Genomic DNA, 15,558 nt, shown 5'->3' with positions numbered 1-15,558 from the left:
TATTAAAATACAATAGATATATATTTGTACACAGACACACACACTTATTTCCCAGGAGCAATGTGCTTTTGTTGTCAAGAGCAAAATAAAATAATACATAAATTATAAATGCTAAGGGGCAGAGGCCAAGCTAACAGATCCCAAAATGCTGATACACTCAGTGCTGCTGATGTTGGTATACAGTTACATAAACCATTTTGTCTATACCAACTGAAAAGCCGTCCTCCCATCAGTTCAATTTTTTGCCCTTAATTAACATTAGTACACAACAAACTTCCTAACCAAACTTTGAGAACTATACTTACAGTTCTAGTTTATTTTAGGTTACAGATAAATTCAGATTTATAAATATCAAGCATTTCTTTTTTAAAAGAAATGTCCAGAACTTGTTCAATTTGAAAACAAATTTGTAATGATTCTCTACTTTCTAGCAGAAGAGAAATAGAAACAGCACCCAACAGTACCTCTGTCAAACGCCACAGGCTGAGCAAAGACAATTGGCCTGTTCAAAGTAATAAGCACAGCCTCTCTATCTGATGAACCACTGATTTCTTCTCGGAGAGCATTTCTTAATCCAATTCTTGTCTTAAAATAAGCAACTTGATGGAAGTCAGAACCTGCTTCTTCATATACCTTAAAACATTTGAAAAATACAATAAAAATCACACATTAAATTACGACTTTAACAGACAAATTAATTTAACACTTTGGCATAACACAAGAAAATCAAGCATGCCCCTTTTTGCAATATGCTCTTAAGAAGATAGAAAACTGTTTTCTTCTCTACTACATTTTGACCTAAGTTGGCAAATATTGTTTTCCTGTGTTTCTTAAATAACATAAGCCAACATATCTCTCTACATTCACTTGATGCAGCAGAATCCTCTCTGAGGAAAACAACCATCTGAATACAAGTTTGTTAAATTTATGTTCTCTTTCTGACTTTCCAGAGAATCCTAAATACTGTACTTCCCATAAAATTAAGTGATTTCAGGAGGCAGTAGTGAATTTAAGAATCCAGGAGATGCAATTACCAATTTAAGACAAATGAAATGGATCAAGATTTAGGTTTCACAATTTGATATAATCTTTTCATTCCACGTATGTATACTAGAAATAGCATTGAAATCAATGGAAATTTTGAATTTGGATCAACTAAAGCATTAGGCCATTAGTATCCGCAATGCAGTGGGGCAAATTTTTTGGATGAATAAACTATTTGTTGGAAAATGCAGTTCCTGTTCACTGGAGACTATTCATAAATTTGACACAAATAAGCTGAATAGTTTCATCAGGAATTTTTTTTTTCTAGCTCGATTCACACAATGTGGGAGAGTTCAGGAGCCCATCTTATAACTTCTAGCCCAGCGGATCATGCACTCACCCCAGATGTGAGAAACCCTGGTTTGAATCTGCTCTGGAGCAGGGATGTAATACAGTTCTCCACCCAGGTTTGTGCCCTAACCACTGGACTAAAAAAAGTTATAAAGGGGGCTCCTTCTCTACTACCCCCCAATTTTTATGAATCTAGCTCTTTAAAATGCCTAGAAACAAAACAATTTAGATTGAACCACATGTTTGGTTTGTCCTAAAATGGACTTTTCAGTTCTGGTTCAACCTGAACCATTTTGCCCGCAATATTTCACAACTGTCACCAAACAAAAAAAGCAGTTATTTGCCCAGCTCTAGTCCCTAGTTACAGAAGTGCTAAATGCATTATTATAATAAAATGCATTTGATACTCCCTCTAATTTATCATGAATTACTGTTCACAGTGAACATTTAGCCCTTTTTTCTTAAAGCCATCTTTAATGAGGACATTGAAATTCAAGTCTAAAGCCAGACAATCAATTTCAACTGTTACACAACAGTACATGCAGAATATATTTAGGCGGTAATCTTTATTGATTCTGAACTGCGGATGCATTCTAAAGCAATTGTTTTAAATATTTTCCAACTAGAGGTCTAAAAAAAATCATGCTAGTCATATCTTAGCAGAGTAAGATTAGAGAGGTTTGTTACGTTCTTTTCAAAGCAGAAGATACTTGTCTTCATAAGAATGGAAAAGTATCATTACCAGGCTTTCCTAACATACACAGAGTTGCTGTCAACTAACCTGATGTTTAACAATTTGTCCCAATGCCAGATTCAGATCCACTTGGCATTTACCAAACAGTTTAAGGTAACTGGTACTTCCAGGCATTGCTTTGGTTTGTATTCGGTTTGAGAGCTCAAGTTCTATCAATCCAGTTTCAAATCTCACGGCCCTCATTGATGGAGTTGTGGCTGTCACTTGAATTCCCTAGCAAACAATGAAAGAAAAGTTATTTAGGATCTGCTTCAAAGGTATCATTGATGAAAAAAATTCTTAGACATGAAACAGGAAACGGAATAAAGATTCTTCCATAACACTTTGCATTTAGGGCATTTCAAAGGATCATAAAAATCAAAGGGAGGCTTCTTTCTTGCTTTTTGTTAGTTAATTAAGAAAGATTTCTATCCTTGTCTAACACTGGGCTGATTGTTATCTGACATTTTATCTGTGACCATCTCAGGAAAATTCTTGATTTGTTTGATTTCAACATATTCAACTACTGGCAACAGCTTGAGAAATTTGTTGGTCATAAAGTTACCTTAAATTGTAGGCTCAAAGAGTACAGGAGAATTTTAGGCTTCTCTCCATCTGTTGTGCCATCATGTTCATTCCAAAGAGGAATTGGCTGCTCCCCTCCTGCACATGTTAAAAACTGTATTTTCAGCGTTTTAACAAAGAGCATTTTTCATACAGTATAGAAATAAAATTTATCTTTAAATGTGACTCACTGAATGTAATCAACCAGAGTAGAGTACTGCCAGTTCTGCAGTAAAGAACTATAATAAGCATAAATATTTAAGATTCGGGAGAGTAAGAGCTACTTGGGGTGTATTCTCAGATCATGGGAGTAGCACTGCTAATGGCCCACTACTACAGATTAACACATTTTTTGCCTATCCCATCAAGTCAAGAGGGGTGAGGGTGTCTAAGATGGACAGGGACTACTCCCACTCTCCAAATAACACCCACAGAACAACTAGCACCTGCAGAGAAAGGGTATCATTTGGTTCACAAATAATTGCTCTTTACCTGCAGCACCTGATGTGGACTGAATTTAGCTAACAACAAGAACCAGTCAATTGACCAAATTTATTAAGAGGTATGCAAAAAGGTGGATAAAAAAAAGTTACTTTAGAGTGAATGTGAAGGAGTCCTCTGCAAAATCTTTGTGTCCTTGGCAACATTTTTTTAAAACTTTACTTTGGCCTCCCTCCTCCCCACCTCATGTATACTTCTGGCTATAAATGAAAGAAACAATCCTTTCGGATGAGGACACAATGGTATCTTCTGTAGGGTCTATCAATATTCTACCACAGCTGACAAAAAGGGGTTACTATTGGAGTAGCACAAAGGATTCCATCTCCCCTGCAACTCCAATTTTTTCTAACCTCTGTTATCACTCAAATTTAAAATAATTATGCAGAAGTGTGGTAATTTTTTACATTTTTAAGTGACTTGGTATACATGCTCACAGACTATTTCATCCTCCAATTAGTTTTGATGACCTTATTTGCTTTTCTCTAGCTTTTCAATATCCTTTCTAAACTTTGGTGACTAATAGAACTGGGCTAAATGGATTTTTTGGATCACTAGCAAATCTGAAAAATTGAAAAAAAAAATAGTAGTTTTGGGATGAACGAAACGATTTATTGCAATGCTGAGCATTTTAATGTTAATTTAAAAAATAGAAGGGAAAGTTAAAAAAAATCAAATAAAAAAATGGAAACCTTTCATTTTGAAGACATCAAAAAGACATTTAGATTTTTCAGTTTTTGATTTTTTGGTTGAAACAACTTGGCAAAATAAACACAAAGCTCTTAAATGTTTTGGTGCTGCTGAAACTGCATTTTTTTGCCAAAAATGTTTCAGTTTAAAAATATGACCCAGCTCTAATGACTACAACTGCGTGTAATGTTCCAGATGTGGTTACACTGGGGTTCTGAAGAGTGGCAAGAATAACTCCCTAGTTTTCTATGCCATTTCAATAAGTACACTTAGCTCAGGCTATTTTTGCAATGGATTTCAGTGAAGTAGTTTTTATTGTGGCATCCCGGTACTTTTTTTTTTTCTTCTTCTTAAATAGTCACTGATTGCAAGTAGATTCCCCCGCAGAACCCCCCCCCCCCCCCCCCCCATTCTAAGCTGAGCGCTATTCCCTCCCTGAGAGGTAGGGCTTTACATTTGTTAGCTGTGAATCACATCCTGTCAAATGAAGCCACTTCACTTTTTCTCCATCCTCCTGTATATTTTTTACCCTTCTAATTTTGGTGTCATTGGCTAACTTGACCATGCTTGAATTTATACCTTCCTCTAGAGAATCAGTGAAAAACTTAAAGAATAAAGGAGCAAAAATTGACACTTGCAGTGCTAAACCCAATGCTGCTCTCAACTTGGAGATATGACTGCTCTGTATTCTCTGCTCATCAACCAGCTTCTTCTCCATGGTATTTTAATTTTATCTAATTGATATTCCTCTAATTATTTTAAAGTTTATAATGTGACACTAAAATGAATGCCTTAAAATACTAAGGAAAAACCACAGCCACTGCATTCACTTATTACATTTACTGTAACATTCAAATAATTTACTTAAGTTATTCTGACTGCAAGGTCCTTATTGGCAAGGACCATCTTTTTGTTATGTTTGCCTAGCCCTGATTAGGGCCTTGCAATTTACAGCAATACGAAAAACTATTATAATGTAATATTATAGTAATAATAATGTTTTTAAAAGACTTTTGATTGGTTTGGAACAGCTTCACTTACAATCTATAAGACTTAAACAGCATGTTAATGAAATTCACAGATGACAGTAAACTGGGAGGATACTGAACATCAGTGAAAACAGAGAAATGATACAATGGCACCTAATAAAGCCTTCTCATTTTAATATTCTAAGTTTCTCTGGGAAGCTATTTTAATGGAATAATGATCATTATTAAAGCTTTTTCTTCCAGATGTTCTCATACTGATTATTATATGACAAGATATTTTGCCTGGAATAAACATCAGGCTGATGATTTTTCTGGTTCTTCCTTCCCACCCTTCTTAAAGATAGATACCACATTTTTTTTTTCCTGTCCTCTGGTACCTCTCCTGACTTGCATGATTTATTTCTTTTCAGAGGTTCTGAGATTTCCTTCACTAGATCTTTAAACTCTCTTGAGGTAATCTCATCTGGACCTATAGATTTATATACATTTAGCTGTCAGACACTTGGTCATTATTTTGCTTGTTACCTTTTGCTCTGGGTCTTTGCAACTATTTTTTCTGATAACATGTCTGCTTGCTTCATAATAGCCTCTATATTTTCCTTAAAGCATTCTTAAAAAAAAGACGCAACAAAACTAAACTAAAGAAGTATATTAAAAACAGCTATTTGTAAATTTTAGCTCTTTGGACTCTTCATTTACCTATTCTTTGTAAAATTATTTTCCACAGACATACAAGTCCTCTACACTGCTGTTTATGGACCTTTCATTCGCCAGATGGTTTTATTTTGGCTTTTTACCTGGCCTCTAGATTCTTCAACACACAGCTTAGATTTTATTTATGTAATTCTCTTTCCTTTTCTTTTTTCTCATGCAGTTCTCGAATTTATTTTTTCATCAATTCTTAATTTAGTCACATTTAAAAAAAAAATCTTCTGTGCCACTTTAATTTATACTTGTGTATTAGGCTTTTGGACTTTTTTTAATTCAGATCACTTCTCTACCCATTTCCCAATTATTACTGTAGTTAATATCTCCAATTTAAGCAAGTGTCTTACAGAAATATGTAATGTTCTAATAGGATGTATTTTCCCATAACTTTTTTTCTACAAGAAATAGTAATCTGATTCATATATAATGACTTGCTCTCAGGTTTCCTCATTGTTGGTTCATGTCAAATTAATTCATGTTATTTCTTTCAGCCTTTGGAAAAAATAAGCTTTCCTTCACTAAATTTAAACACTTCTGTGATAAACTGTCACTATATAGTTACATTCACATTTGCTTTTCATCTTCAATCATGCAGTAGGATCCTCAACTGGTAAATTGGAATGGCCCAAGAAAATCAATGGAGCTATGCCAACTAAGGATCTGTTTTAGTACACTTTTATTTGTTACCCAATAAGCTTAATTTACTAAAAACAGTATTTTATGTAATAAGAACAAATGTGGTGCTGAAACTAATTTTTCTATCCACTCTACTACAAACAACAAATTTTACCATTCTACCCTGATCAAATGTCCGTCCATATGGCTTTGCAAAAATCCTCCATTACCTTTTTGTAGTGAATGTTATTTTGCTTTTGCAAACTTTCACAAAGCTGCAAGCTGATCTGACTGGACAGAAAGCAATGTTACAGACAGATGCTCACATTCAGTGGATTGTTTGGCAGAATTACTTTTGCAATTAAATAGACAGCACCCTTGCACAGAGTTCTCATATGTGACATAGAAGCGCCAATGACTCAAGGAAGCGACTAACAATGTCACCCACAATGTTCTCCAAAGCCACAATTCTACCTAACCAAACTTCTTTTCCATGTGTTGCTGGCCACTGAAACAATTTCTGTGCTACAGTGGAACCAGAAAATGGTGGAATTCTTGGTGACATAAGAACCTGATACAGGGACAGATAGATATTGCAGATATGTTAGGCAGCACCAAGAGTCTTAAAGCTAAAATTTTAGTTAAATCTTCAGGGAGTTCATCTTACCTGACACCTTCTGTATGACTTCGTTGACTTCCTTCATGAACACTTTTTGTACAAACACTAAATGATTTAGAAGGTCAGTTGTGAGATTATGTTCAAAGGAACCAACCTGCCAGAAAATATGAAGATTATTTTTGTAAAATTTTAAAATATACGTGTGATAGCTGTGGTCAATGCAATAATGTTTTAAGTACCGACTGCATCAGAATACAGCATAACAATGGCACATCATCTCAGATACATTGATGTAATTATTGTTAGTAAACAATTATCTTTTAATTGTGGCCACTGTATGTGGAACAGTTTTCTCTAGTATATTTTTTTATTACAAGCAAATGACAATAAATAAGGGGGAAAGTGCATTATGTTGACTACTATAATGGGAGCACAGGCAGAATACCATTATTGAATTATCAAAAACAGAATCGCAAAGCTCATTCAGCTTTTTTGTAATGGTAAAATGGTAGGTATAATTTTACCAGCTTTACAGAAGGTTTAACTAAGGCACAAGCAAGTTAAACGAATTGCTTAGTGTCATATAGTAAATCATTAACAGAACTGGGAACAAAAGCCAAGTGTCCTGACTCCCAAGGTCCTTTATGCTAAATGCTATAGAAGAAAACCACTGTTGATATGTGCAATACCTGATAAACCTAGTTATTAACTTTGAACTCTGATTATATGCTTTAAGAAATATTATTTCTACATTTTCTAAGGACTGTTATCATGCTTTGTATTCTTTAACTTTATTAAAAACAAGTTTGGTAAAAACTTTAATATTAGGAAGTAAATTTCGTCAAATTTAAAATGGCAAATAGAAACACAATTCTGTTACTAATCAGAACCCCTTTTACACATTTAGAGTAAATTCAAACCAAGGCTCAATCACTGCACTAGTAAGGTCGGTCTTGAAGCAGAAAGAAGCAAAGGTTAGATTGGGAAGTACAAAAAGACAGCAGCATATTGGAGTTCTCTGAGAAGCATACAGATCATCAGAAGTCTCAAATATGAGGGCAAATATCAACCAAGGAGTTTTAGGGAGCATGCCAAACATGCATATATAAAAATACTGTATGAAACTTAATTGAAGTAACTTAAAGAAATTGGCAGTCTTCAATGCCTACCTCAGCCACGCAACGTAAATAGTTCCCTTGTAGATAATAGCCCTGTTTAGTTGGTAGCTCATCTATACTCCATATTTGATCTGAATAGGTGTCATGTTCCTCCATGACATATTTGCCTGACATAGTGACAGGAGGAAGATTAAGACTTGCTGAAGGAGGAATGGTAGACATATCAGTGGCAGAAACTTTTGATGTAAACCGCAATCTGTGATTTGGAAGTTCAAATGTAAACCTTGTTTGAGCACCTGTAAAGAAAGAGAAAAGTGGGTATAATGTTGGCTCAGAAAGAATATTTCAAACTTGAAAAAGTAAAGAAAATTAGTGGAACCAAATGAAAGCTCAAACTGGAGTTAAGATTGAGAGCACAGTAGTGTAAAGGCTATCAACAATTAATTCTCAATTTCTTGGGTTTTTAACCTAATTAAATTTAAAAGACCCGAAACATTTGAAATTATGTAAATGCATAGTAAAGGTAGTCAAACAATCCAACTCTGTATCTGTACTGATAACCTGTGAAAAACTTAAAACAACCTCATCCATTCATAACAGTTTCAACTCATCAGGGACCACAAAACTCTATATACTACCACTCCCTAGGTATTTTTTAAAAACTCTTGGTGCTGTGGAAAGTCCAAATGGCAATACTGGTATTGTCTTGTACTGGTAATGATTTGGCTCCATTGTGAATCTCAAGTACTTTCTATGGGCCAAGTGGATGGCTATGTGGAAGTGTGCAGCTTGGCTGGAATGACTGAGGTAAGTGTTACCATCTTGAATCTGAGGTGGTGTATGTATTTATTCAGTCTCCTCAGGTCTAGGAAATGACAAAGGCCCCCTGTTTTCTTTGAAATAAGGAAATATTATGAGCAGAAGCTTCTTCTTCTCTTTACTCCTGAGATATTCCCTCTAAGGCCACTGTGTTTTGCAACAGGGTCTTGTGAGAAAGGTGTCTGAAGAGCAACTGGGCGGGGGTGTCCATATAGGGTAAAAGTGTGGAAATTAATAAGGTAGCCATGGGCAAAATGTCCAATAACCACTTGTCTGTTGTAACAGTAGACCAAGAGTGTTGGAGAGGGGCAAGACAGTTCCTTAAAGTGCTGGTAGGCTTTTGATGGGAGCCACGTTAGAGCCAAATACTCCCATCACACCTGCTGACTGTGATGGTGCATGGTGAACAAAGAACAGTGATGGCTATCTCCTGGAGCATCAAGGTCTTCTGTTGGACATTCAGGCTGTCTGCTCTGGGAGTAGAATGATGTCCTCCTCCCCCTTTGTATGTAATTTACGCATCTGGGAAAGCCTCCCCCTTGTTCAAAATCCTACAGAAAAACAGGAAGAAACTGACAGAAAGCATAAGACAGCTAAATGGTGGCCAGAACAGCTCTACAAGCAGACATGGATGCGAAATGGCCAGGTAATCTGTAATGCAGAGTTGCAATGAGGTGGAGGAATATATCCTGAAGAAGCTGAGCTTTTTTCGGGATTCTTTTGTGCCCCAGACTTTTCTTGGACTGCCAACATGATCACAGACCCAGCATTTGGGTGTGTGCACAAGTGTTCAAAGTGCTTTGGAAGCACCTGGTACCTCTCTTCCACTCACTTAGATGTGGGGGGCAGAATGGCAGAGGTCTGCCACAGACCTTTTACCAGCGCAAGTATGTCTTTGTTGATCATGAAGACAAACATGACCAGGGTTTGTTGACCTCTGCATATCGAGCTTCAGAGACCTCTCCTGGATTACTGTGGTTTCAACATCCAGGGTCTCTGCGATTTAGGACAGGAGGTCCTGGAAAGCCATAAAGTCATCAACCATAGGCACTGGGACAATTGCCAACGCTTCATCTGGCAATGATGATGATTCCTTATATAGGGATTGATGTTGTTACTCTCCCTCCATTATTGCCTACTCCTGGATGCTGATGTCAGTCTCTGGGTGGCCAGCTATTGATGCTGCTGGGGAGTAGGATTTCCTCTTTTATGTGTGGGAGGTGGATCTGCTCTGGGACATATGCAACAGTGGTTCCCAGTATGGCCAATATGGATAGAACAGTATGCTACAGAGGTACTGTCTGGGTTGATGTTGTCTGATCCAGTGCCGTTCACATCTCCCCAGTGGTGGGGCTCAAAATGGATAGCCTCCTGAACCCTGCCTACGGTCACTTTCTGATGGTAGGTGAGAGTCATCTCTGCCTGAGACAGTGAGAATGAGTAGGTCAAAGAAGGTGATGAGAGGTATGCTTCCTCAAACGGAGGGCCAAAGAGTGATGTAGGCCTCAGTGCCAGCCACTGCTTTGGTGTGGAATGTGTGTCTTCCATGGAGATGTAATTCTAAGCCTTGACAGGTTCAGCTACGGGTGCCAGTTGCCGTGCCCAGTACCAAGGTCAGCACCGGGCCTTCATCCCCATGTGCCACACTGACTGACCAGGACTGGCCTCCTCCAATTTGGAAATCATAAAGAGTTTCAAGGCTTTGTCTTTGGAGAGGGCATGTGGAGTCCACATAATGCTTGGAACTATGTTTGTTCTCCAGTCTGCCTCACCTCTTGTAGTCACTCTTCAGTGTCAGGGGACTAGATGCCAGACCTGTTGGTGCTGAAGTTGGCAGTTTCGAGATAGTCAGCGTTGAGGCTGCTGGTGCCATTCTTCAGTTCCTTTCTCTCTCTGGCCTCAGATTTTGGTAGAAGTGTTGGCCAAAAATGATTTGACTCAAGTGTAGCTGTTAGCATCTCCTCAAGGTCAAAAGCATGGACTTCTCTATCAACTGTAATTTGAGCCAAGTGTACCTGGGCTTGAGAATCTTCAAGGAGACAACTGGCACACAGAACACCTGTCCAGGATGTGGCTCTGTCCCAAGCAGAAAAATCATCAACTCTGTCCATTTATGAGGGGGATGAGGCAGTCACAGGATGGGCAGGGTTTCAAATCTGACTACTTAGAATCCATCTTGAGGGGTAGCAATAGGCACAACACTGGGGAGATTGTGCAGGAGGCAGCTAATAAGGAAAAGGCTTGTAGTGCCAGCCAATTAGGGGAAGGTTTATTGGAGGAGCCAATCATGGCCACACTGGCCCATATAAGAAGAAGCTGCTAAGCAGAGCAGAGGCAGTCACTCCCTGGAGTTTGAGGGAGGAGGACTGGCTGCTTAGAGGGCTGTAGACCTATGGACAGAGCAGTGCTGGGCAGGGTCAGCAGAGTATGAGAGAGCTCCAGGCTGACGGCTGCCAAACTGAGGCCCTGATACATGCGCAGAGGAGGTGCTGGGGCGGTGGGGAAGTGGCCCAGGGAAGGAGACGGCAGAGTTGGAGGACGGGAGTGGCCAGTGTATGGACTGCAGTCTGTCACTGAGATGAGTGGCTAGAACCTGGACTGCAGATTGCCACTGAGGCAAGTGGCTGGACTGAGAACTTTCGGTCCCCCAGAAGGGGGGAAAGAACTGAGTGGGGCACAGAAGGCTGTGTCCAGAAGGATGACGTGGTCTGGGGAGCGACACGGGTCCTGGACATGAGACAGGAGTGATGACGGTCAAGACACTACCTGAGGAGGGCACACTGGCAACCCCGAGCTAATTCCCAGGACAGCCAGTAGGAGGTGCTGCGGTGGAGAGTCAACACAATACCCTGGGCAGAAGGAGATGTGGATTCAAATATTCTCTCTGCCTGATTCAGAGAAGGATTATCAATCTTCATCTGTAAAATGGTCACCAGTAAAAATGTCTTTTCCAAACTTTAGATGTCCACAGTGTCATAGTTTGTGAACCTCTTAAAACCCAGTTCTAGAATCTAGCTGACTCATACAAAGTAGGAAACTGGAATTCACTAAAAAACCTGCACAAGTGTAACAGAACAGAATACAGCTAGATATGAGTAATTCTCATATACATTAATAAAAAGACTGTTTTAGCTAGTGTGATCTTAACTGACTTAAATGCAAACTGTCAGGGCCAGCTCCAGGGTTTTGGCCGCACCAAGCAGCCAAAAAAAAAAAAAAAAAAAAAAAAAAAAACCAAACAATTCGGCGGGAGGTCCTTTGCTCCCAGCGGGAGTGAGGGACCATCCGCTGAATTGCCGTCGAATACCTGGACGTGCCACCCCTCTCCGGAGCAGCCGCCCCAAGCACCTGATTGGCAGGCTGGTGCCTGGAGCCGGCCCTGCAAACTGTACTGAACTCCACCTTAGTAAGTTACTTCTTTTGAAGTGCTTTCATTTAAAACCCAAGAAAGGACTCTGTCAAACTGCAATGTCCTCAGTGACACACAACAGGAATATTTTAGAAATAAAAAAAACTAGCAGTAAATAGATAAATAGAACCACACAAAAAGGTGGTGGTTATACCATGCTAATATGCACTAGCTATTACCACCAGCCAACATGACATTATGAGGAGCGGCTTGGAGGGCAATGCATACCACCTTGGTTTGCCCTGTTGCAATGGTCAGCCAATGGATCAGAATATGTAGGATGAGTGCTCTCATTGGATAGTCCTGGTGCCTTCAACAGGCTTTTGGGCAGGCTGGCAGGGGTACAGGACAGTTGGTATTATGATGAAAGGCAGAAGAGGGCAATTTCCTGCACCACAACTCATATCCTCCCTCTCATGCTTTGTGGTTATTAGTGGAAGGTATGAGTACATCTGCGGTTTGTTTTGGTTTGCAGATTATGGACTGCAGCAATCGTGTGGATGTGTGTCCAGGTACTGACAGCATCCATCACTGACAACATGGAGAATGATGGGGAATTTCATGGAAGTCTTTGCAGTCAGTTTATGTTGGCACCGTTACCCCAGAACTTGACATTATTGCAGTCCAGCCATTGCTAGCTGAAAACCAAATACCACATCGCTAGGAATAATTTTTGAGAGGCATGGCCAAATAGCTGCATGTTTGAAGTTTAGCGAATACGAATTGGAGGATGGATTAGAGATGTATTATGTAATGCACTAGTTCTCAAACTTTTGTACTAGTGACCCCTTTCAAATAGCAAGCCTCTGAATGCAACCCCGCCTTATAAATTAAAAACACTTTTTTATATATTTAACATTATAATAAATGCTGGTTGCAAAGTGTTTGGGGTGGAGGCTGACAGCTTGTGACCCCCCCCATGTAATAACCTCATGACCCCCACCCCCAGTTTGAGAACCCCTGATGTAATGTACCATAAGAATGGAAGGAATGTTTGGACAGCTGGCCTTGGTTTAAAGTGATTTTGCATATAAGTTTTATTGTTATTATAACTAGAAATGTTTTGATAAGAGATGATAGGAGAACTGGTGGTCCACTAAGAGTTACTATGGTGTCCTACTAGAAGTCACTACGAGTTATGTACTTTGTTTAAGTTAGCTATAAAAGATTAAGCAAAACAATACATTTTGGAGCAGTCAGAGGAAGTTTTTCTTTGAGTTAGAAGCTGACCCCTAAATTCCTCATCAGCTGAACGGAAGGAGGGCCCCTGGAAGCCTGGCTGTTGATTACTCAAAACCATCTCAGACTTTGGGTAACTATAATGTTTGGGATGCTCTGAATCTACACCTATAGCATATATGGTTGTGTGTGCTTGAGACCTAATAAAAGAGTAGTTTTAGGTAAAAGCACTCTGGTTATCAATCAATCATTTATCAGACAGAGGAGTTGCGTCCCCATTGATTTATTCCTGACACTGCCTGGAGCGAAACAGTTAAGCTACCGCTGCTTTGGGTTCCGAAAACCCTGAATAACACCACTAAAGATTTTTGCAGTTTGTTGGCATGGGTGCTCCAATGACTTATGTGGTCAGTTTGCAATTAGTGTACACAGCAGTGTTTTTTGATTAATCAGCATGAATTCTGTTTGGTTTATTAATATGCTTTTTATTTCACAGAATCACAGCTTTGGCTAGTAGGTCCTGGCAGCAGGGGTTTCAAACCTCACCAAGGCAGATACTGGTTGTGACTGGTTCTCCCAAAATCACAGAGCCTGGGTGGGTTTGGGATGCCTCCACTCTTCCCTTAAGAATTAGACATCCATAATGCCACATTTGATCTTTTCTAGTGAAATTAATGTTAAAAAGTGACCATGATCTTTTCAAAGTTTCATGGAGTACTGTTACCTGCACAGGGCCTGGTTTCCAACTGTCCCTGTGTGTGCTCAACCCACACTCAGTCCCAGGTCCCACACCCCTACTTCACCCCTTCCCCCAAACTCCCACTCCTGCCCCCAGGTCCCGTCCCTACTCCACCCCTTCCCCCAAATCCCCATTCTGCCCTGCCTCTTCCTGCCCCTACTCCGCCTCGTTCCGCCCCCTCCCCCAAGCGCACCCCATCCTGCTCCTCCCTCTCCCTCCCACTGCCTCCTGCATGCTGTGGAACAGTTGATCCACTGCAGGCGGGAGGTGCTAGGAGGGAGGGTGAGGAACTGATTGGCAGAGCCACCGGCAAGTGGGAGTGGAGGGGGGCAGGAGAGGGGCTTGGCTACCAGTGGGTGCTAAGCACCCACGGAGTTAGTGCCTATGGTTACCTGTCATTCCATGACTTCTCATTCTTCCCATCTTATATTCTGCTTTTAGAGATGGCAAGAGTGCTGCTCCAATAGCTATACCATCTATCATGGCACTGAATTTAAGAACTATGGGCTTCTTCTCTAAGCCTTCTGGCAGTTGTGGAAATTCATTGGTTTCAACTGGAGTCTGATTAACACTTGTTGGTGTCTTTTCAGAGGGCAATGGAGTTGCAACATCTTCTTTTGCAGGCTGTGGCCTATTTAGAAGAAGAGATACCAGAAACAACTATTAGATATCCTAATGTATTCATTATACAGTATTGGCCTGATTCTCCCACAGAGCAGCATTAGCCCGTAAGAGGATAGAAAATAAGACAGGTCCATACAGGATGGCAAATAAAGCAAAACTTACGCTGTTGATGGTTGTCTGATGAGGTCTGAAATCTGTTTGGAAAGCTGGTGAGAACTGCGCACCATCATGCTGTGTAGAGTGGCAGGGTGTTGAGGAATGTTGATGCTGATAGCTCCCACTTTCAACACTGCAGCATTATTTGTTTTCAATCCTCTTTGGGCACTATAAAGAGCCTGTGATTTGGCAATACTGCATTTGACTACAGTTCTAACAAACAACAAAATATGATTATTTGCAGCCTTTTCTCAAAATATTTTTTAAAAATATATACATTGATATAGCTTTTCAACAACAAATTAGCTGAATTATCAAGTATTAAGATAAACAAACTTGTATTAACAATTTATAAACTATATACATGCCTACTTAGTTTCTATTTATGCACACGCAGATGCAGTACATGCTGTATAAGCAACTATCCAATTTATGCAGTTTATTATATTTAACAAAATTATAAGGCATGCATAGCAAAATGTCCATTCAACTATTATAAAAATGAAATATAAGATAATTTGCAATTACACACAATAGACTCCATACACACACTGAACACAATTGTGATTCTGTATCACCTATTTCATCCTCATTGTTCTCAAGAATTTTAAACCATCTTCTATAGTGATAAGAAGAAGAACAGGAGTACTTGTGGCACCTTAGAGACTAACAAATTTATTAGAGCATAAGCTTTCGTGGACTACAGCCCACTTCTTAGAAGTGGGCTAAATATTGAGGAAATATATATACACACATACAGAGA

The 15,558-nt window shown here is 39.4% G+C and overlaps 1 protein-coding gene across 1 annotated transcript in view; it reads right to left on the bottom strand.

Moving 5' to 3' along the window:
* Nucleotides 1–15,558, bottom strand: part of KIAA1109 (KIAA1109 ortholog) — a 244,747-nt gene that overhangs the window by 53,281 nt on the left and 175,908 nt on the right. Inside the window, exons 44-50 of the mRNA XM_034771463.1 lie at nucleotides 14,802–15,018; nucleotides 14,408–14,646; nucleotides 7,921–8,165; nucleotides 6,800–6,905; nucleotides 2,634–2,731; nucleotides 2,117–2,302; nucleotides 465–633 (exon numbers count right to left, since the gene is read on the bottom strand). Coding sequence (XP_034627354.1) covers nucleotides 465–633; nucleotides 2,117–2,302; nucleotides 2,634–2,731; nucleotides 6,800–6,905; nucleotides 7,921–8,165; nucleotides 14,408–14,646; nucleotides 14,802–15,018 — 1,260 coding nt within the window. The remainder of the gene's footprint in view (nucleotides 1–464; nucleotides 634–2,116; nucleotides 2,303–2,633; nucleotides 2,732–6,799; nucleotides 6,906–7,920; nucleotides 8,166–14,407; nucleotides 14,647–14,801; nucleotides 15,019–15,558) is intronic.

This window comes from Trachemys scripta, chromosome 5 (assembly GCF_013100865.1).
Source record: "Trachemys scripta elegans isolate TJP31775 chromosome 5, CAS_Tse_1.0, whole genome shotgun sequence".
Classification (NCBI taxonomy): Eukaryota; Metazoa; Chordata; order Testudines; family Emydidae; genus Trachemys; species Trachemys scripta.
The sequence above is the reverse complement of the archived record's forward strand: the minus strand, read 5'-3'. Positions and strand labels throughout refer to the sequence as shown.